Below are 17709 nucleotides of genomic sequence, written 5' to 3'. Positions count from 1 at the left end.
TTTCTTATTTGCTTTTTTGTATGGTGATTTTACGTTGCATGGAACCAGTGGCTATTCAGCAACGGGCCCAGCTGCTTTGCGTGACATCCGAACCACGTCGAGAGTGAACTTCTACCACCAGAAATACAAATCTCTAACACCTCAATGGCATGCCAGGGAATCGAACTTGCGGCAACCGAGGTGCCACAGCAACACCATACCGATCACGCCTCTGAGGCGCTCCTTTCTTATTTCAACCATTCCGCTCTCTCCCAACGAAATGCGCGGCCCCAAACTTCAAATAGCAAGTAGGTCTACTACCATTAAGTACTCTCTTCTTCTGGCTCACTTCTGATTCTTAAGATTGTTCCTTCCCAGCCTTTTGGGTCTGTGTCAAGCACGGCACCTGTAGCTGTTTAGCAGAGGAAAGTAATTCCGTGCAAAAACTTTGGAAGCATCATTCAATTTCCATTTCAGAGGAGAGAATATCAGTTTTACAAGGCATGTAATATGTATATATATATGATGCATGTATTACTTTTTTCCTTAAACTGAACATGCCATTAAAAATATGAAGACATTTTAATTAATTAATAAACCACTACGTATTACGGCTAATATCATCGGCTATCGTTTCTGTGGAAACAGAGACGAGGGTATAGAGGCAATACCTATATGGGGTCAGATAGTGTACAGACCGAACCTCCACACACACACACACACACACACACACACACACACACACACACACATATATATATATATATATATATATTATATATATATATATATATAAATTGTACATACAGAATGTAACACCCATGTAATTATTACAGTGAGTATTGCATTTCTACCAAAACAAATATATATATATTATATATATATATATATATATAGATATATATATATATCGCATTCGGTTGCCAACAGATCGGGAAACATCTAGTAAACATCAACAATCGTCCGGAGAGCAGACAGCGATGACAGAGGCCTGTGATAGGACCCATTTGACGCAGCGGAGAAACAAGAGACAGTGACAGGTCTTTTCCTGAGGTTTGCGGTTCACATGATCCCACGAACATTTGATGATGTTTCACGGATGACAAAACCCATCTGTGTTTGAGCTCTACCAAATAATGCTATTATGAGAGTCTGGTCTGACGATCTGGTACAGGAACCGTTTCAGAATAATAATAATAATAATAATAATAATAATAATAATAATAATAATAATAACTAATAATAATAATAATAATTATTATTATTATATTATTATTATTATTATTATTATTATTTCAGCAGACGAAGCCTATTCACATGGAACAACACCACAGGGGCCACTGAGTTGAAATTCAAGCTTCCAAAGAATGTTGGCTTCAACCTCCCACCGCAGACCTCACACTGCAACAGTAACTGATCATGATACAGAGACAGAGACAGTGATTTTTCATTACCCTTCGGAAGACGCGAACCCGCGGCATCAGAGTGGCAACAAGACTCTAACCACTATACTAGCGGACCAGCTAAACCATAATAAAGGTAAAAGTGTAATAAATAGTACTAACAAAGTCATAACAGATAAAAACGTTCAAGATCGTAAAAAGTACCAACTACCATTAAATGACTTCGTGGCATCAGCATCAGCATCAGTCAACACCTCTTTTATGGAATCTGAAATAGGGTGCTGCCCTCAGATGCTTGAGATTTATTGCAAATCTGCAAAAGGTCAAAACGGATCATATAGGACCTTCATAAGAGTTTTGAATTTCTATTTATGACTGAAAATCGCGTAATAACTAACCTCTAGCAAAGACATAGTAACACAAATACTACTACTACCACACATGACCCTCCTCATTGCACCTTGTCAGTACACACACACACACACACACACACACATATGTGTGTGTGTGTGTGTGTAAATATGCAAGGTTGTATAACGCTATAATTCCAGTCCCGTCAATCTGGGACGAGTCAGGCAGCAGCCACGAAACTGGCACAAATTCGGCGAGAGGAAACAGCGCGATAGGATAGCGTCACTCCTTATCAACAGGGCGTCAACATACTCCCAAAGAGAGAGAGAGAGAGAGAGATAGAGAGAGACAGAGAGAGAGAGAATGTCACGGATAAGACGGTATGTTGCTCAGAACATAAAACTTCGTATCTAAATCAACTTCTGACATTAAATTCTCAATTCAACGCTACCGACGAAAGACGGACATTCTTCATGACTATTCTCATCGGTAATACACACAAACAAACAAACACACACACAACACACACAACCACACTCTATATATATATATTATATATATATATATATATATATATATATATATATATATATATATATATATAGAGAGAGAGAGAGAGAGAGAGAGAGAGAGAGAGAGAGAGAGAGAGAGAGAGAGAGAGAGAGAGAGGCTACGAATCGCAACATATGTTTCATATCTGTTAATAGTATTCCTATAGACTTTTTATATTTCTTCACACACCAAAACACAAATATATATGTATGTAAGGTATGTATGTAATATGTATATGTTATATATAGTATATGTATATATGTATATGTATATGTATATATATATATATATATATATATATAATATGATAGGTATATATATATTATATATATATGTCATCACTCTAAATAACACCATTTATATATTTATATGAAACAACATATAAAGCCAATAAAATTCAAAAATAAATAAAAAAAAGAAATTGAGGAGTGAAAATAACATACACATAAAAATAAACAAACAACCGTACGTAGACAAATCTCATCCTGATACAACATATATATTGTAAAAATAATCTGGATAGCGCTGGCACCACAGATTCTTAGGGCACAATTAGCGACCCCGGACTCGCAAGCAAGCGTTCTCAAAATCAAAAGGAACAATGTTACGAACATCATCTTTGTTATTCTGGTACGACAGTTCAATGGCAACAAACAATAGAATGTGTAATACAAAACCACAGCTGTTATCTACATCACTGCTTTTCTTGTCGACAATAAAGTTAAGAAATACCTTAATTTTTTTCTACATACATTCTCTGAGAATCAACAGGATATTGTGGCCTGAACCTATCACGCAGTTTTCACAAGAGGAGAATCTTGCTCGATGATCCAAGTGGCCTCCCATTGTGTGCCAATATATTTCTGGGCTCGCCAACCTAGGCAAATAGTTTCCACTTTTCATTGTGACTACACTTCAAAATGACCTTATTCGCCAAAGGCAAAATTAATACAAATTCGATGTGATCCACCCTACAGCTTACTCGAGGCTCGTGCTAAAATCTACAGTCAAATAGAGCCTTCTTTCATCAACGAAAATAATTTCTCTGTACTCTTTAACATGCACATAAATATTTTCATTTTAATAAATAAATCATAACTTTCCAATACTAAATTCCCTTATCTTTAACTCAACGCGAAACATCTTTTTCAGACCTTTTCAGGAAGTAGTTCGCAGGCTTACTCCCCGAGTAAGCGAAAATTGAAGATGAAATCCTTTCATGGTGGAAAAACAACAAAATAAAACAACCCGTTTAGTGGATACTACAACGATTTTACTGCTACGACTTAAACTCAATGTTTCCAATGACAATCTGTAACCGTATTTTCTGGAAGGCAAACAAGTTGAGGGAGTCATGGAACATCCAACGAACGGAATATCAAATATGGCATATCCAACAACTCCGAATGTGATAAGTTGAGTAGCTTTTATGTCAGGATATAGCTATAAGGTTACGGAAACATGAAACAAGGTTATCGGTATTCATCTTATGCAACCTGAAAAATTCCATGTGAAACTGGCTTACAAAAGACTAAAAAAAATATCTAACCAGCACCAAATGATCCATATATATTCCCTTAGAGGCTTATGATTTAAAAAGACAAAAACCTGAAATAGCCGTCTATTTGTTATATAACATTCGAAATACAACTCTATTCAAAGTGAACTGACTTTAACAGTCGTCAACTGCATTGCTTTTTTGGAGGCTACCACTGTCAACAAAACAAACAAACAAGGCCCAAGTAAAACGAGTTGTTTAAGGAGGAAGAGCTCACGTCGACACAAGGTCAGCTGAACCTATCAATAACAACACACTATTTCGTACGACGATGAGCAAGAAACAACGAAAATTCTCTTAGCTGCCTCAGTAGATACAAGTTCACCAACACCGTCGAAATGATTAAACATTTCAAGTAGAATTCGGTTTTAAATGCTCACGCCTCAGGTCTATATTGCCCCACCTCATTCCGATTTCTGGTTGATAAAATTCACTATCTATTACTAACTCAACGAGCACTGATAGGGAAGATCATTATCCCATTCAATATTGACATAACAAGTTTGTAGTTACGCAAAAATAAATTTCCTAAGATTAAATACACACACATTATATATATAAATATATATATATATATATATATATATATATATATATATATATATATATATATTGACGATCTATCGCTAAAGCATGCGATATTTCATGTTGTCGTACAGCTGGAGGAAAGAATGAAAGGTGTTGACCAAGCGCTGAATACTTAGATATTAAGTAGACACGATAGATCACCTGTACATTGGTTCCTTCCATCGGTGAACTGAAGGTGTGGGTAGGGCTTATCTTGTCTTGGACCCTGGATCCTGATCTTGTCGAGGTCCACCCATTAGTGGAATCGTATTTTATTTGTAAGTTACTGAAACAAATGATGTCAGACCTGTGACTCCGAGAGAGAGAGAGAGAGAGAGAGAGAGAGAGAGAGAGAGAGAGAGAGAAATACTTTGCCCCCAATGCAAATGCACTTACTTGTCCACTGAAAGCCTCATGGTCGATGTCCCTGAGATCCAAGAAGGACTTGGACAGCCTGTGGGAGACGAGAGTGACGTTGGAGATGGTGGCGCCATCGAAGAGCTGGCCCACTCCTAAGCGGTCCTTTTTCTTCTTGTAGGTGCCCCGCCGCAGGGTTAAATAACCCCGGATGGTAGAGGTCATGGCGATGACCCGACCCAGCTGCTAACTTACGCAGGCTGCAGGGTCAAGAATCTTTCACACGGAAAAAGGGGTCGCCACCTCAGGGGTTGAACCTCACACACCGGGGTTCGTCTTCCCACAAAACGTTTGATTTGCTGAAGGCTACAATAAGGCAGCTACTATTTATTCACATGTGCTCATCACAGGAATACTGCGTCATCGTAAAGCTCAGTTTCATACACTTCAACTTATTATCATTGTAACCATAAACTTCACGGCCAGATGATTTCATATTCTTTTCATAAAATAAAATAATAAAACTGAACCACAACATCCATTTTCGTTTTCAGTTGTACATGAAATTCCGCTACTTTTTTCGTCTTCAGTCAGTTGAACTTCACATAATCTTCCATAACATAGGGATGAGTTCTGTACAGAGAGGATCTGCCCCTAAGACACCCAAATCGCGCATAAATCCCCTTTTCAGCGACTGCTGTGAACCATTTCCTTTCTGTGGGTCCCAGATCGACGGTCTTCCACACAAACTCATTATCACTCAACCCGGGTCCGGTCAGTCGACCCCAGATCTGACAGCAGTCACAGAGGGCACCATGGCGGGTCCGGGGTGGTTACTATCTTCTTATCATTAAAATCAGATTTGAAAGATACATAGTGACGTCTTTCTAGCAGATGTCGTCCTCTCATAGAAACTGTTCACATTTCTTTCTGTCTTGTATGATCAGAGAAATTTTATAAAATGAAATATGAGTAAAAACACATATAGTTAAACAAGAAATAAAAAAAGCTATCATCATCTGGCAAACTTACAGTAATAAAAAAGAATTCATATTCTTCTTGAATATCGACACATTCTTCGAAGAACGACGTGGAAATATTTTTCAGCATTTTAAACCGAAAAGGCAAGAAATGCGGAAAAAAAACTAGGGATCAGGTACTAATCAGAAACCATAGGAGAGGTTAACGATCATCACACGACCTAAAATTAATAACGTATGACCGTCGAACAAAAGACAATGGATTCTAGATTTACTCATCCAAGTTTGGCCTCTCAAGACCACCAACAAACAAAACGCGGCATTGATAAATAACCCTCAAACCGAACGAAATTTAAATTTCTTCTTTACAGAATCATCAAGAAAATATACAATCACCAACTCAATAAAAGAATAAGTGATAAGGCTACCAGCAACTTTTCCATTCGTAAGACATACCAACGTTTCAAGAACAAACCACACCCCAAAGAGAATCCACTTCAACTTCCCTCTTCATCAAGATGTTCAGTTACTTCAGTCCTCATTAGCTCATTGGTAGTGAGTCAAGTGATGTCGTTTCTTAGCAGCATAACATCAACCTCGAGCGTACACACACACACACACGAAACACCATGAGAAACCTTCCCCAAGTGCGTGTGACCACCCAAATCTAATCTAAAGCAATAACAAGAAGGGCAGGCGAGGGAAAAAGCGGGCTCGGAGATGCCCGTCGAGTCACCATTAAAGTGGTTCGTTAGGATGGCTTCCTCACACCATAGTGACCGAATCTTGGTGGCCACTTCAACCACTGGCCGTAAACAGGAAGAAAAAGAGACCTTACGGAGTCCTTCTGTAAGGAGGAGAATACCTCATTATTATACTCACTGGGCTCCCAAGGATTTCATTACTAGGTTCCTATCCATCATGTTCATAACAAACACTCACATAATTAAGTCTCAGGGCAGGAAGGCATCAATGCATATCAGAGAGAGAGAGAGAGAGAGAGAGAGAATTAAAATTGAAGCTTAGCTAATCACGATCTTCCGCACTCCAATTGCCTAACACGACTGGAGTAATGAAGCTGCCTCCTGCGAAAAAGCTGACGAACTGGGATTCTTTGGTTTGTTACAAATGTGCACTAGTAATATAATCAAGCTTTCTGGGGTTATTCTGAATCAATCGATTTCCCGCAAAACTGACTCATATATCATCATAAACGAGCAACAATCAAAAATTTCTTTTTGTAAAAACCAAAACTTTCCTGAGCCATTTAATCAATTCAATTTTGACATCGACATAAAACAAAAGTTAAGTATCGAATAACATTCTGGAAGGTAAGTATAACAACCGTAGAACAGATAACTTATTTTCATGGAAAATTTTCCTCCACAACTATTAGCTCTTGAAATACATACACTACTGTAACGACCTTGTCTGTTACTTACCTTTCAATTTATCGGTTAAATTTAATTTTTGTTTTTTGTAAGTTTTAATCTAGCCTATCATGTGTACTATATATTACGTTTGTGTATGTATGTATGTACGTGTGTATATATATATATATGTATATATATATTTCATAACATACTAAGTGTCAATATACCAAGACCTTTCTTTTGTGAGTAATTTTGTGTTCTATTTCAATCACTCACAGTACCACGCATACACATATACATACATACACACAAACGCACACACATGATGCCAATGAAGAAAATTGTCCCGATGACGTGTAACGACAATACGACAACAATTACTCCTCCTCGTAATTATTTCCGTTTAATGACTCATAAAACGAAAAATACTGTTCAAAATCACGGCACCATTCTTACACCTGGACCTTAGCCGATCATTCTAGTCTAGGAAAGCACTTCTCAAATGAACATTTTCCGCCTGGTATGAGACCGCTTTCGAAAACAAAAACAAGCAGGCAGCAGGAATCTCGAGACGGCCACTCAACCTCCTAAGCACCAGTCAATGGGATGCGAAGGCAAAGATGTGCATTTTTTACTTTACTCCTCAGACACGTCGGAGTTTTCCATCCACAAGCAACATCTTTAATATCTGCTTACCGCGATCTAGTACAGCAGACTTTCTTCACATTCCTCACGCTAACCTGAAATTTGCATAACCCCATTTCGAAAAATACCTAAAATTTCGACAATGACTTCTAATCAGGAAGTTGGTTAACACGAGAACTTTGAAGTTGAGGTTTGTTTAACTTAGCATACACCTCTATATTTCAAGTAATATGGAAGACGTTGAATCGTTCACACAACATATTTTCAAACTTCCTGTTTTTCTGGATTAGCGTCATCGCAACCTGTCAGTTTTGAAACTTAAAAGACTAAAATCGAATGACTCTCAACTCTATTTTTTTCCGAGCTGGTACGGTCTGCAGTTATTTCAATGAGCCGTAACTACAGTACACAGGCACCTATAATCACATTTCCTCGTTATGTCGATTAATGTTACTAATATTAATAGCTTGGTTACTACCTCCCGTTAGAATATAAATCAGAAACTACGGCAAAACACCTATTGCATAACATAAAAGATACAGCACAAGTAAAAGATGTTTCGCCAAATTTCAGCTACACACTTTTATTAAACATAACTTCTAACAATATTTTCACCCCAGTAGGATGAGAATGACCTCAAAAGAAACAGCCCACACTGTAAATTTCCAACAAGCAAGTCATATATTGTCTGAAACGGTATATCAAAAGACCCTCATTATAACACACTGTCACCTTACACTTACAAATTTTCAACTTCATTTCTACTTCACAGCTGAACTAAAATAACGGACCTTTGAACCGTCCCTCTGACCTTCGCAGACTCAGTGATACTTAAAGCCGTGGCCAGCAATGAATATTAAGGCGATAATATACGATGGAAGAATCATTTCACTAAGGCTCACACACCCCACCAGGTGCGTCTCATAAGCTCATCCAACTTCCCTCATAATTACTCATTCACCCAGAGTTCCTATCAGCCTCCATCTAAATCTCTCATTAAATGTTCTGGACGACTGCCATTATGCATCAGAATTACTTTTCTATAAAATAATTGCCTACTGCAGATTAAACAAGCATTAGGCGCGCATGAAGTCACGTGGTCTCTAAACAATGCGGGACTGTTACTTCTACGAGGTCAATCCGGCAGTGTGGACAGCTTTTATAGATATTAATTTGAAGAGGCTCTCTTCGGAAGTATGCTCTTGACATCCGCATACAATCCAAAGTCAGAAAAATGACACTGCCACTTTTCATACAGCCCCATTATTCCACACAAAGATAACTTTTTGTGAGTAGGACAGTCTCTGTCTATTATAACAGCTCCACTGAATGGTAGTACCACTCACGCAGTATTTACCGGACTTGAGGAAGAAATCTTGTATACTTGGGATTGTGTGATATTACGCAATCATCAGTGCACTATAATGTCGTCCCTTTCTACAACGAACAAGGGAGACTGTAGGCCACAACAAAGACGAACAATCTAGCCCCGAATTGACGGTATCTGAGAGAAAAATTAAATCTCCAAATGGATTCGTCATATTTAGATAAGACGGCCTTCAGCCATTAAAGACAATCTATGTACGCAGCACATGACAAAAAGGAGAATCAATAACAAATTCAAACCAGCGACATCTAGATTCAGGATCTAAAAAAAGAAATATGGCAGGTGACATTATCATGAACGCACGCAAAGAGCTTTCCGGTAATGAAGTGATGAAAGCAGTAACAAAGAAAAGGTAACCTTTATCAAACACCAAAACTAAAGGGCAATCGCCTTGGGCTGAGATCACTATCGTAATTAACTCACTGATAACATACCAGTACACCGTTATATAAATGAATATATAAATTACAGAGCACAAAGCAAACGACTTATGTCAAAAGCAATGACATAATACTTGACATTACTCTCAATATTAAGTTTCACCTGGTTCGCCTCGTCACAGAAGCTAAGCAAACTCGAACCTCAAATAGAAGGCCAGTTGGGATTAAAAAGTACTACAAACAATTAAATAAAATGCTAAAAGTATCCTTCAGTTTTCCGAAAGAAATCAAATCTCCCCAGCTTTCGACTGGTTAGATTGCTTCCTCTAAAATGACATACGCTCATTAATCAGCATATCGTAATTGTTTTATGTCTCACTTATCAATCAAAAACTGCCTGAATAAATAAAGACAATAACTACTTGCATATATATACATACATATACGTACCTTGTGATATGCAAGAGTGTGAATGTGTTTTATTACAAACTGACGTCAGCTACGCTGATAACGATTTTCCTTTTCCTTTCAGTCAACTATTCTTATCATTTAGAGATATTCGCTTCAAGAGGAGAGATACTTCTTGTACACACACACACACAGAGCGGACGCGTTATTTTCACCAATACGCACTTCTCCCGATAAAAGGCAGCTTTAGGAAATAACACGACAATCAACGTCACATCCAACCTGTCAACTACTGTCCCTGATGTAAATAACTAAACGGCCGATTGATGCATCTCCTTAAGTGTGCTCAGTGCATATGAGAAAAGCCTCTCAAGATGAAAATAAGATTCTTTATAAAGCAGCGACACAATCATTTTACCTCACATATAATAGCGAAACGGAGTGAACACCGAAGTCTGCCCTTAAAATGCAACCCCACTCCCTCCCAACACACTCCCCCAATCAACGGGACACACCTGTCTCCGCATTTTTTACACCTGTCGTGTGGCATACCAATGCAGCAGATACTCGACTCATTGGTAATCTTAAAACTAGACCGCGAGCCTTTTCCAGGTGGAAATAACATTCGGCCAGAGCTTATAAGGCCGGATACAAGAAACGCCAAATGCATATGCACGTCGACGGGTCCTTTTGCAATCTGCAGCTTGCAAGAGATACGAGCGTGCAGCGAATCCTGCTTTCATAACAAGTCTCTCTCTCTCTCTCTCTCTCTCTCTGCGCTTTGGAAACTCGCCTTTTTCCAGTTCTCATCTTCTGTTTGTTAAGCCAAGTCTCCTTTACTTAAAACTCGTATTCTGTTTTCCTAGGTTAATGTCATCTCTTTCCTGATGGAGGGCTTTGTCATCTCTCTCTCTCTCTCTCCTCTCTCTCTCTCTCTCTCTCTCTCTCTCTCTCAGGTCATAACATTCTAACATCATAGGCATGCCCCCGTCAGGAGCTTATAGGATTATCTCCTTCATACAAAGGAAAGGAATGTCTTTCGGCCGTGCTTTCAAGAGAGAATTGGTAAGGATCCAAGATGCATACCGGCGCTTGTAAATCGGTAATATCCTAACAATCCCTTCAGAAATTTTAAATCTCTCTCTCTCTCTCTCTCTCTCTCTCTCTCTCTCTCTCTCTCTCTCTCTCTCTCTTTATTAACAAATAATAATCTTCCAATTACTTTGAACCTTTTCTTCCCTCAAATAAATCCCAACAGAACATAAGAGGATTACTCATTCTCCCGTACGAACGACAAAGGCCCCAGGCCACAAACAACAGAACTAATTAGGCGTAATGGAGAATAACAGGACGACCACGAAAAATACAACAATATGAGTATTGAAGTAGTCGTATGAAGAACAACACGTACACAATGATGATAACAGTTCTACACTTGTCTGTTCCATTCCCTGGGGCATAGCAGAATAGCCTCACTTTGCCTGAATATGCTTTGCATTTGTGAATCTTTTTTTGGCAGAAGACGAAAGTTCAAACTTGATGCAAATACTTTTTGTTGATCAGGCTAACCTGAGTTTCACTACATCGGTTGTTTTTCTTATTCAGTTTACTGTCTTATTCTCTGATTTTTCTTGATTTCTCTGGATTTTTCCCAGATAGTGAACCCCACGGGTTTTAGTCCGGTTTGTATCCACCTTTGCGACGTGTTCAGTAACAGCCCGTTGGGCATGACCGTAAAAACATAAACAAAAGACTGTAAAAATCATAAGCGTAATTTCTTATAAAAGTCTTTCTCTACATAATGCTTCAGTCGTAAACTTTCGTTACGCTTGAAAAGTTGATTATCTTTCTAGGATGCAATTCCACGTGATTTCTTTACCTCGCTGCAAAACTTATAAGCAATTCAGCTGAAAAGGAATCTTTTTCAGGGTATTTAGTACATAAATAAATCCTCTGCGTTTATCATTTATAAAAATGCAGAGGTTCCTCCAACTTTCAAACACGTCTGGAGCTAAAGTTCCTTCGCCAGAATGTGAGGGAATCCTCGTGAACCATCTAAACAATTTCGTGATTTCTGACAGGCATGTAATTGCAATTACCTCGTCAATAACCGTGAACCAAAGGTCATATGTAACAATGCTGAAAAGTGTAGCTCTGGGTCATGACGCCTGAAGCAAAATACAGGTATTGTGACAAGCTTTCTATACCGTTAGTACAAAACCCATTTAGATTCCACATCATTTTCCGACGCCACAAAAACGTCCCATGAAATCCACCATACCGGTTAACTGAATGAGATTTCTTCATTCAGAATAAACACACACATTCATCACTCCTTCAGGACACCCGTCACAACATAGATAAATGCAAAATAATTTCTAAAAATAACAAATGGAAACACAATTCACAAGTAATGAAATAAATTGCAAATTTCTTTGGCTGTTAGAGAACTTCACTCTGGAAGTTATTATTCATTTTCTCAATGTTTGTGATATTTTGTGCCTGCCGCTATTTCTGTTTTGCTGCGACCTTTCTCAAGGCATCTATGTAGAGGTGAATATGCACAAATGTATAAGTGAGTGTGTGTCTGCATGTGTTTATACGAGTATTGTGCACAGATTTGCAGCATACACCTACACATCACACCCTGGTAAACTTGTTTTTTCATCACTCAACACTGAAGTCTTGAAGGTGTCAATTACATAATGGTTTTCACATAATATCACACCTAAAACATTCAGTTAATGAACCTTTCTCTGAACCTTCAAGCACAACACAGACGGAAACTCCCGTAAGACCACTTTCAACACTCAACCGTAGCTCCAAAAAAGACCTTATTTAAACACGTGGTAGTTCAGGGTGGAATCCCCAAAAAGCTTTCGGGAGAGGCAATCACGACAGACTCCTTCAAAGCTGTCTGTCACCAACAGAAGACAGCCATCGCCAGGCCGACACACCATATTTGAAGGCACAACGGAGGCTTCAATACCAAACTAAATCCTCCATCAGAAACACAGCAGCAGCTGCACTACGCAAGATAAACTGACAGCACACGCACACACACATTACTAGACTCACACTCAGTCACTGCTACACACACGGGGTAAACGTACATACCAACACACGCACAAACACCAACACACAAACGACTCACCCAGCGGATGGAAGTTACCAGCGCGTGGTTTTCAGCGGCAACAAAACTTTCGATAACTTCTACAAAAACTTACATTAACATTTAATTTCACATCATATAGTTTGTGAAATAAATTAGAACAGTGAATATAAAACAAACTTTAAAAACCCGTTCTTTTCCATTGTCATTAAAGGAAACACAATTTCAAACTTGTTATCAATGGTGCCCAGGGTATAGTGAGAAGAGGAGCTAGAACGCCTAGGGGGTTGAGAAGAAATTGAGGGGGTTGCGGGGGAAGGGGGTCTAATACGAGGGACGAGAGCGAGGGGAGGCGAAGAACTGGACCAAAAAAACAGAAAATGCTGAGGATCTCGTGGGAAACAACACATGAATGAAAGGACTTTCAACGATGACCTCATGAGAGCATATTCCCGCCGTCCTCTTTCATTGAAAATTCCTCGTGCTAATGAACGAAGGAGACAGAAACTCAAAATGAGGTCCTAAACCAAAATTACTGATCCTATAAGCATGATGATGCTGCCTTCCGCTATCTACACAGAATCTACTCTGAATGACAACCAGGCCACCGGGCTTCGTGTTCTAACGTACTATCAATTTTAATAAGGAGGCCGCGCGAAGGCAGCAGACAAGGACTGCGGGCAGACGCCTGCCATTCCCGCCAATTCTATTCCGCTAATTGTAACTTCCATCGGGAATTTGAGCTGGTAGGACAGGAAAGCAAATCTGCAAGAACGATGCTTACCGACACTTCACGGTCGAGGCTTCTAGTGTGCCATGGTTCTTACAAATATACAACTACGAAAATCAGTACGAAACCCTGTAACACAAATTAAATAACTGACAAACAGCACCATAATCCATGAGTATAATCATCTACACTCTTCCTTAATCTCCTAAATTCACAAAACTTCTACAGGAGAGAATGAGGGATTAGGGCGCGCACAACGAAAAAAAAATACACGAATGGAAAACTTGTACAGCTGCGTTGCCTCGTCTCGATTTGCTTTAAAGTGAAGCCTCTATTTACTACACTGCTAAGTGACCCAAATTGGCACGATATAACAGGAACCAACAAGTAAGCTCTATACACCTGAGCTTACTTTTTGGAATGGAATGGTTCAAGTGGATGTGCAAACCATAGGAAACTGTCGCCCCACGAAAAACACATCAACACTTTTGCATGATTATTTACAGGATCAGGCTTTAGATATCCTGATTGGATTTGCGGTTATAGTGTTAGGGATATCCCCGAAAATTGTTGAGGTCATTGTTTCCATCAAAAAGCATACATGTCTAATAAAAGTGACAGCAGAGTCCCTCGATCTCGTATGTATTTCTGACAGTTACAGTGACATCTTGGTTATCCATTTGATGTGCCTACCACTGCCAGCCTGAATCCTGAAACCAGAAGAGGAATAAATAAACAAGCCCGTAGTGGCGATCAAGCTGATGCACGGTGTTGGTGCTTGTGTATGAATGTGTGTAAGTATATATATATATATATATATATATATATATATATATATATATATATATATATATATATAGAGAGAGAGAGAGAGAGAGAGAGAGAGAGAGAGAGAGAGAGAGAGGAGGGGGGTTTCTGCAACTGATGCAAGAAACGAGACCGAGAATGGGGGAGGGAGGAGGTGGGTACAAAAAGGTGCACTTAAGAGGAGGGTTCTGACTGTGCTATTGATAGGAGGGATTTTTAAGCACGGGGGGAAAAGATTACTGACGGTGGTTGAAAAGAATATGCATAAGAGAGAAAGACTTAAAAGGACAAAGGAAAATGAAGTGGATCTTTTCACAGAATAAAAAAAAGCTAGGAGACAATGAGCAGTGAGGCAGAACCTTGGGTGAAGAAACCCAGGCAGGGAAATAAATGTAAGAATGCGCGCCCATCATCACGTGAAGATGAATGGAGAGATTCATTGATACAAACAATAAGACTCAAAAGGAGACACTTTCAAGTTGCCTGCCGAAACACAAGTTCGGTATAAATACAAACTGTACTCGTAATGCTTGGCATCTTGCTTGCTTACTTATACATCTGCATAACGCATTATACAATGGTTTGTTTTTATTTTACATTTCAGGAGAATTCGACATTTAACGCTTCAAAAATGTTTCAAGCGAACAGAAAGAAGTACGGACGAGTCGGACTGAATACAGGTCACTGTATTTCTGCCACTAATGAAAACCCAGGATGGGAATCTTCTGGAAAAGCGTCAAGGGTTGCAGGGTGAAAATTCATTCAGACTGGTGGAGTCGAAGGTGAAATTACCAAAGACTTTAGCGAGAAGCGGCGATGACGAGGACATCCACCGGAAATCCTAGCCAGTACCACCACAGAGCTGTCCGAACCTCTTGCTATTTCGTACATCCTGTGTCTCCCTCCCACACACACACGTGCGTGCGCGCGAAAGCTTAGGACGTTAAATGGGAATCCGTCTAACACTGTGGAATGAGAGCAGCTTTTAAATGGAGAGTCTATTGAATGGTTTTAACCCCCGTCAAGGTATTCCCGTCTATTTGGTCCACATTTTGACGAAGTCATGAACACTCACCGATAATGTTCTCTCTCTCTCTCTCTCTCTCTCTCTCTCTCTCTCTCTCTCTCATCCTCCTCTCTCTCTCTCTCTCTCTCTCTCTCCTCTCTAGCTGCGACACACAACATTCGACTAACAACCATACACTATTCAATTCTTAGATCAACGGAGACCTAATAGATTTCAGAGAATGAGCCCATTCATCTAGAGAACCGATATCGATACATACATTTTAGAACTAACGACGCTAGGCTGGTGTTATTATTATCATTATTATTATATTAAAGGAAGAAAATCATTTTCCCAACTCCAAAATGCAGCGCCTACACGTGGTCTACTTCTCAAATTATCTTCATACCCATCCCCGTTCCCCCCTCCGACCCACAAAAAGCCTGCAAGTCAATCCCCGGTGGCACAGGACACGATACAATTGTCCAAACACGTGTTAGTCCGAGAGAGAGAGAGAGAGAGAGAGAGAGAGAGAGAGAGAGAGAGAGAGAGAGAGAGTTGGGCTGCTCCAAGAATTTCTCTGAGTGGGGCAAGAGCACTCTTATTACAGGAAATTTTTCACAGAACTTTATTTTAAGCCAGCATTGATAAAGGGAAAATCACACCATCAAAGCCTACGTACGTGCGAAGTTTTTTTTTTTTTTTTTTTTTTTTTTTTTTTTTTTTTTTTTTTTTTTTTTCTTTTTTTTTTTTTTTTTTTTTTTTTTCTAAACTAAAATCTAAATAATGCGGCCAACGATCTTTACATTGGACAATGCTTACATATGAGAAAAACGAAGGGTTACGTTCTTGAAACTGCAAATCTAGCTGGAAACGCAGAGGCGCCAAACCCATGCCATTAGAGACTAGGAAACTGAGAAGTAAAGAGTAAACCATGGAAGAGAAATTATGTTTATGATATGTACAGTCCTTTGTTTATGTTTTTACGGTCATGCCCAATGGGCTCTTACTGAACACGCCGCAAAGGTGGATACAAACCGGATTACAACACATGGGGGTTACTATCTGGGAAAGATCCAGAGAAATAAGGAAAAATCAAAGATAATAAAGCTAACAGAATAAATAAATATATAAATAAACAACCGATGTAGTGAAACTCAGGTTAGCCTGACCAACAAAAACTATTTGCATCAATTTGAACTTTTGAAGCTTCAACTACGCGATCAATAAGCTAGCCACAACATGACTAAAACTTTCAGAAAACTGTTTGACACTGAACCCCACACTAGAAAAGGTAAGACAGATTTATCTCCATTTATCTCAGCGTTTGCCCAACAATTTAAGATGTAAGTCAGATGTCGAAGTCCACACCAGGTAATAATATTCTAAATAATGAAGAACAAAAAATGCACAATCTTTCCTCTGCACAGACTATAATAGTCTGGAAAGACTTTCTCAGTAGACTAATTTTCTTGTGGATCTGAAGAGAAGACAGACGGCTCCAGGTCTTATACATATATTGAATAAATAAAATATCATCTCTTAGTAAAGAAATGTTGCTTAAAAATTTCTCTACACATTTTGGTTCAATTAACCTTTTGCAAACCATATTGACTGTATATAAAATAATAGTAAATTATTTCTTTTTACGGAACCACGATAATCAAAAGTTCGACAATTTACACCATTTTGCATCATTTGCAAGAAGTGGCGCAAAGAACTAAATAAAGACAAAGGAAACTTAGACAAAAAGTTCTGTATAGTAAAGATGTTGGGTACAAACAAAACAAACAACATGGGACAACCAACAGAAATCAGTAAATGAATACGCTATTACTCTCCCCAAGAGGAAACCTTTTAAAACAGAGCAAGCATCCCAACCCTGAGAAAGAGGTAGTAACAGGTAGCAGCAGAACCACGACGAGAACGCTCTAAGGAATGAGGTGGTGGGAGGTGGTAGGGGGGGGGGGGGGGGTAGGAGGAGGAGTAGGAAGGAGAGAGAGCGTAGGACAGGTGAAGGTGATGTGGGATGCTGCCTGGCCCGAGATAATGATGCCCAAGTGAGATGGTATTTGAGGATACTGACCTCACACGCTGTACACCTTTACATAGAC

The 17709-nt window shown here is 39.1% G+C and overlaps 1 protein-coding gene across 5 annotated transcripts in view; it reads right to left on the bottom strand.

Annotated features, from left to right (window-relative positions):
* LOC135220566 (cytohesin-1-like) overlaps positions 1–17709 on the bottom strand; it is a 522334-nt gene that overhangs the window by 124187 nt on the left and 380438 nt on the right. Inside the window, exons 1-2 of one of the 5 annotated variants that reach the window (XM_064257803.1) lie at positions 12930–13000; positions 4807–5701 (exon numbers count right to left, since the gene is read on the bottom strand). The exons of the other annotated variants lie outside the window; for them this stretch is intronic. Coding sequence (XP_064113873.1) covers positions 4807–4992 — 186 coding nt within the window. The 5' untranslated portion in view covers positions 4993–5701; positions 12930–13000. Of the gene's footprint in view, positions 1–4806; positions 5702–12929; positions 13001–17709 lie in introns of those variants that run through there. 5 annotated transcript variants of the gene reach the window in all.

Source organism: Macrobrachium nipponense, chromosome 2 (genome assembly GCF_015104395.2).
Source record: "Macrobrachium nipponense isolate FS-2020 chromosome 2, ASM1510439v2, whole genome shotgun sequence".
Classification (NCBI taxonomy): Eukaryota; Metazoa; Arthropoda; class Malacostraca; order Decapoda; family Palaemonidae; genus Macrobrachium; species Macrobrachium nipponense.
This window is presented reverse-complemented; position numbering and strand designations above follow the sequence as displayed.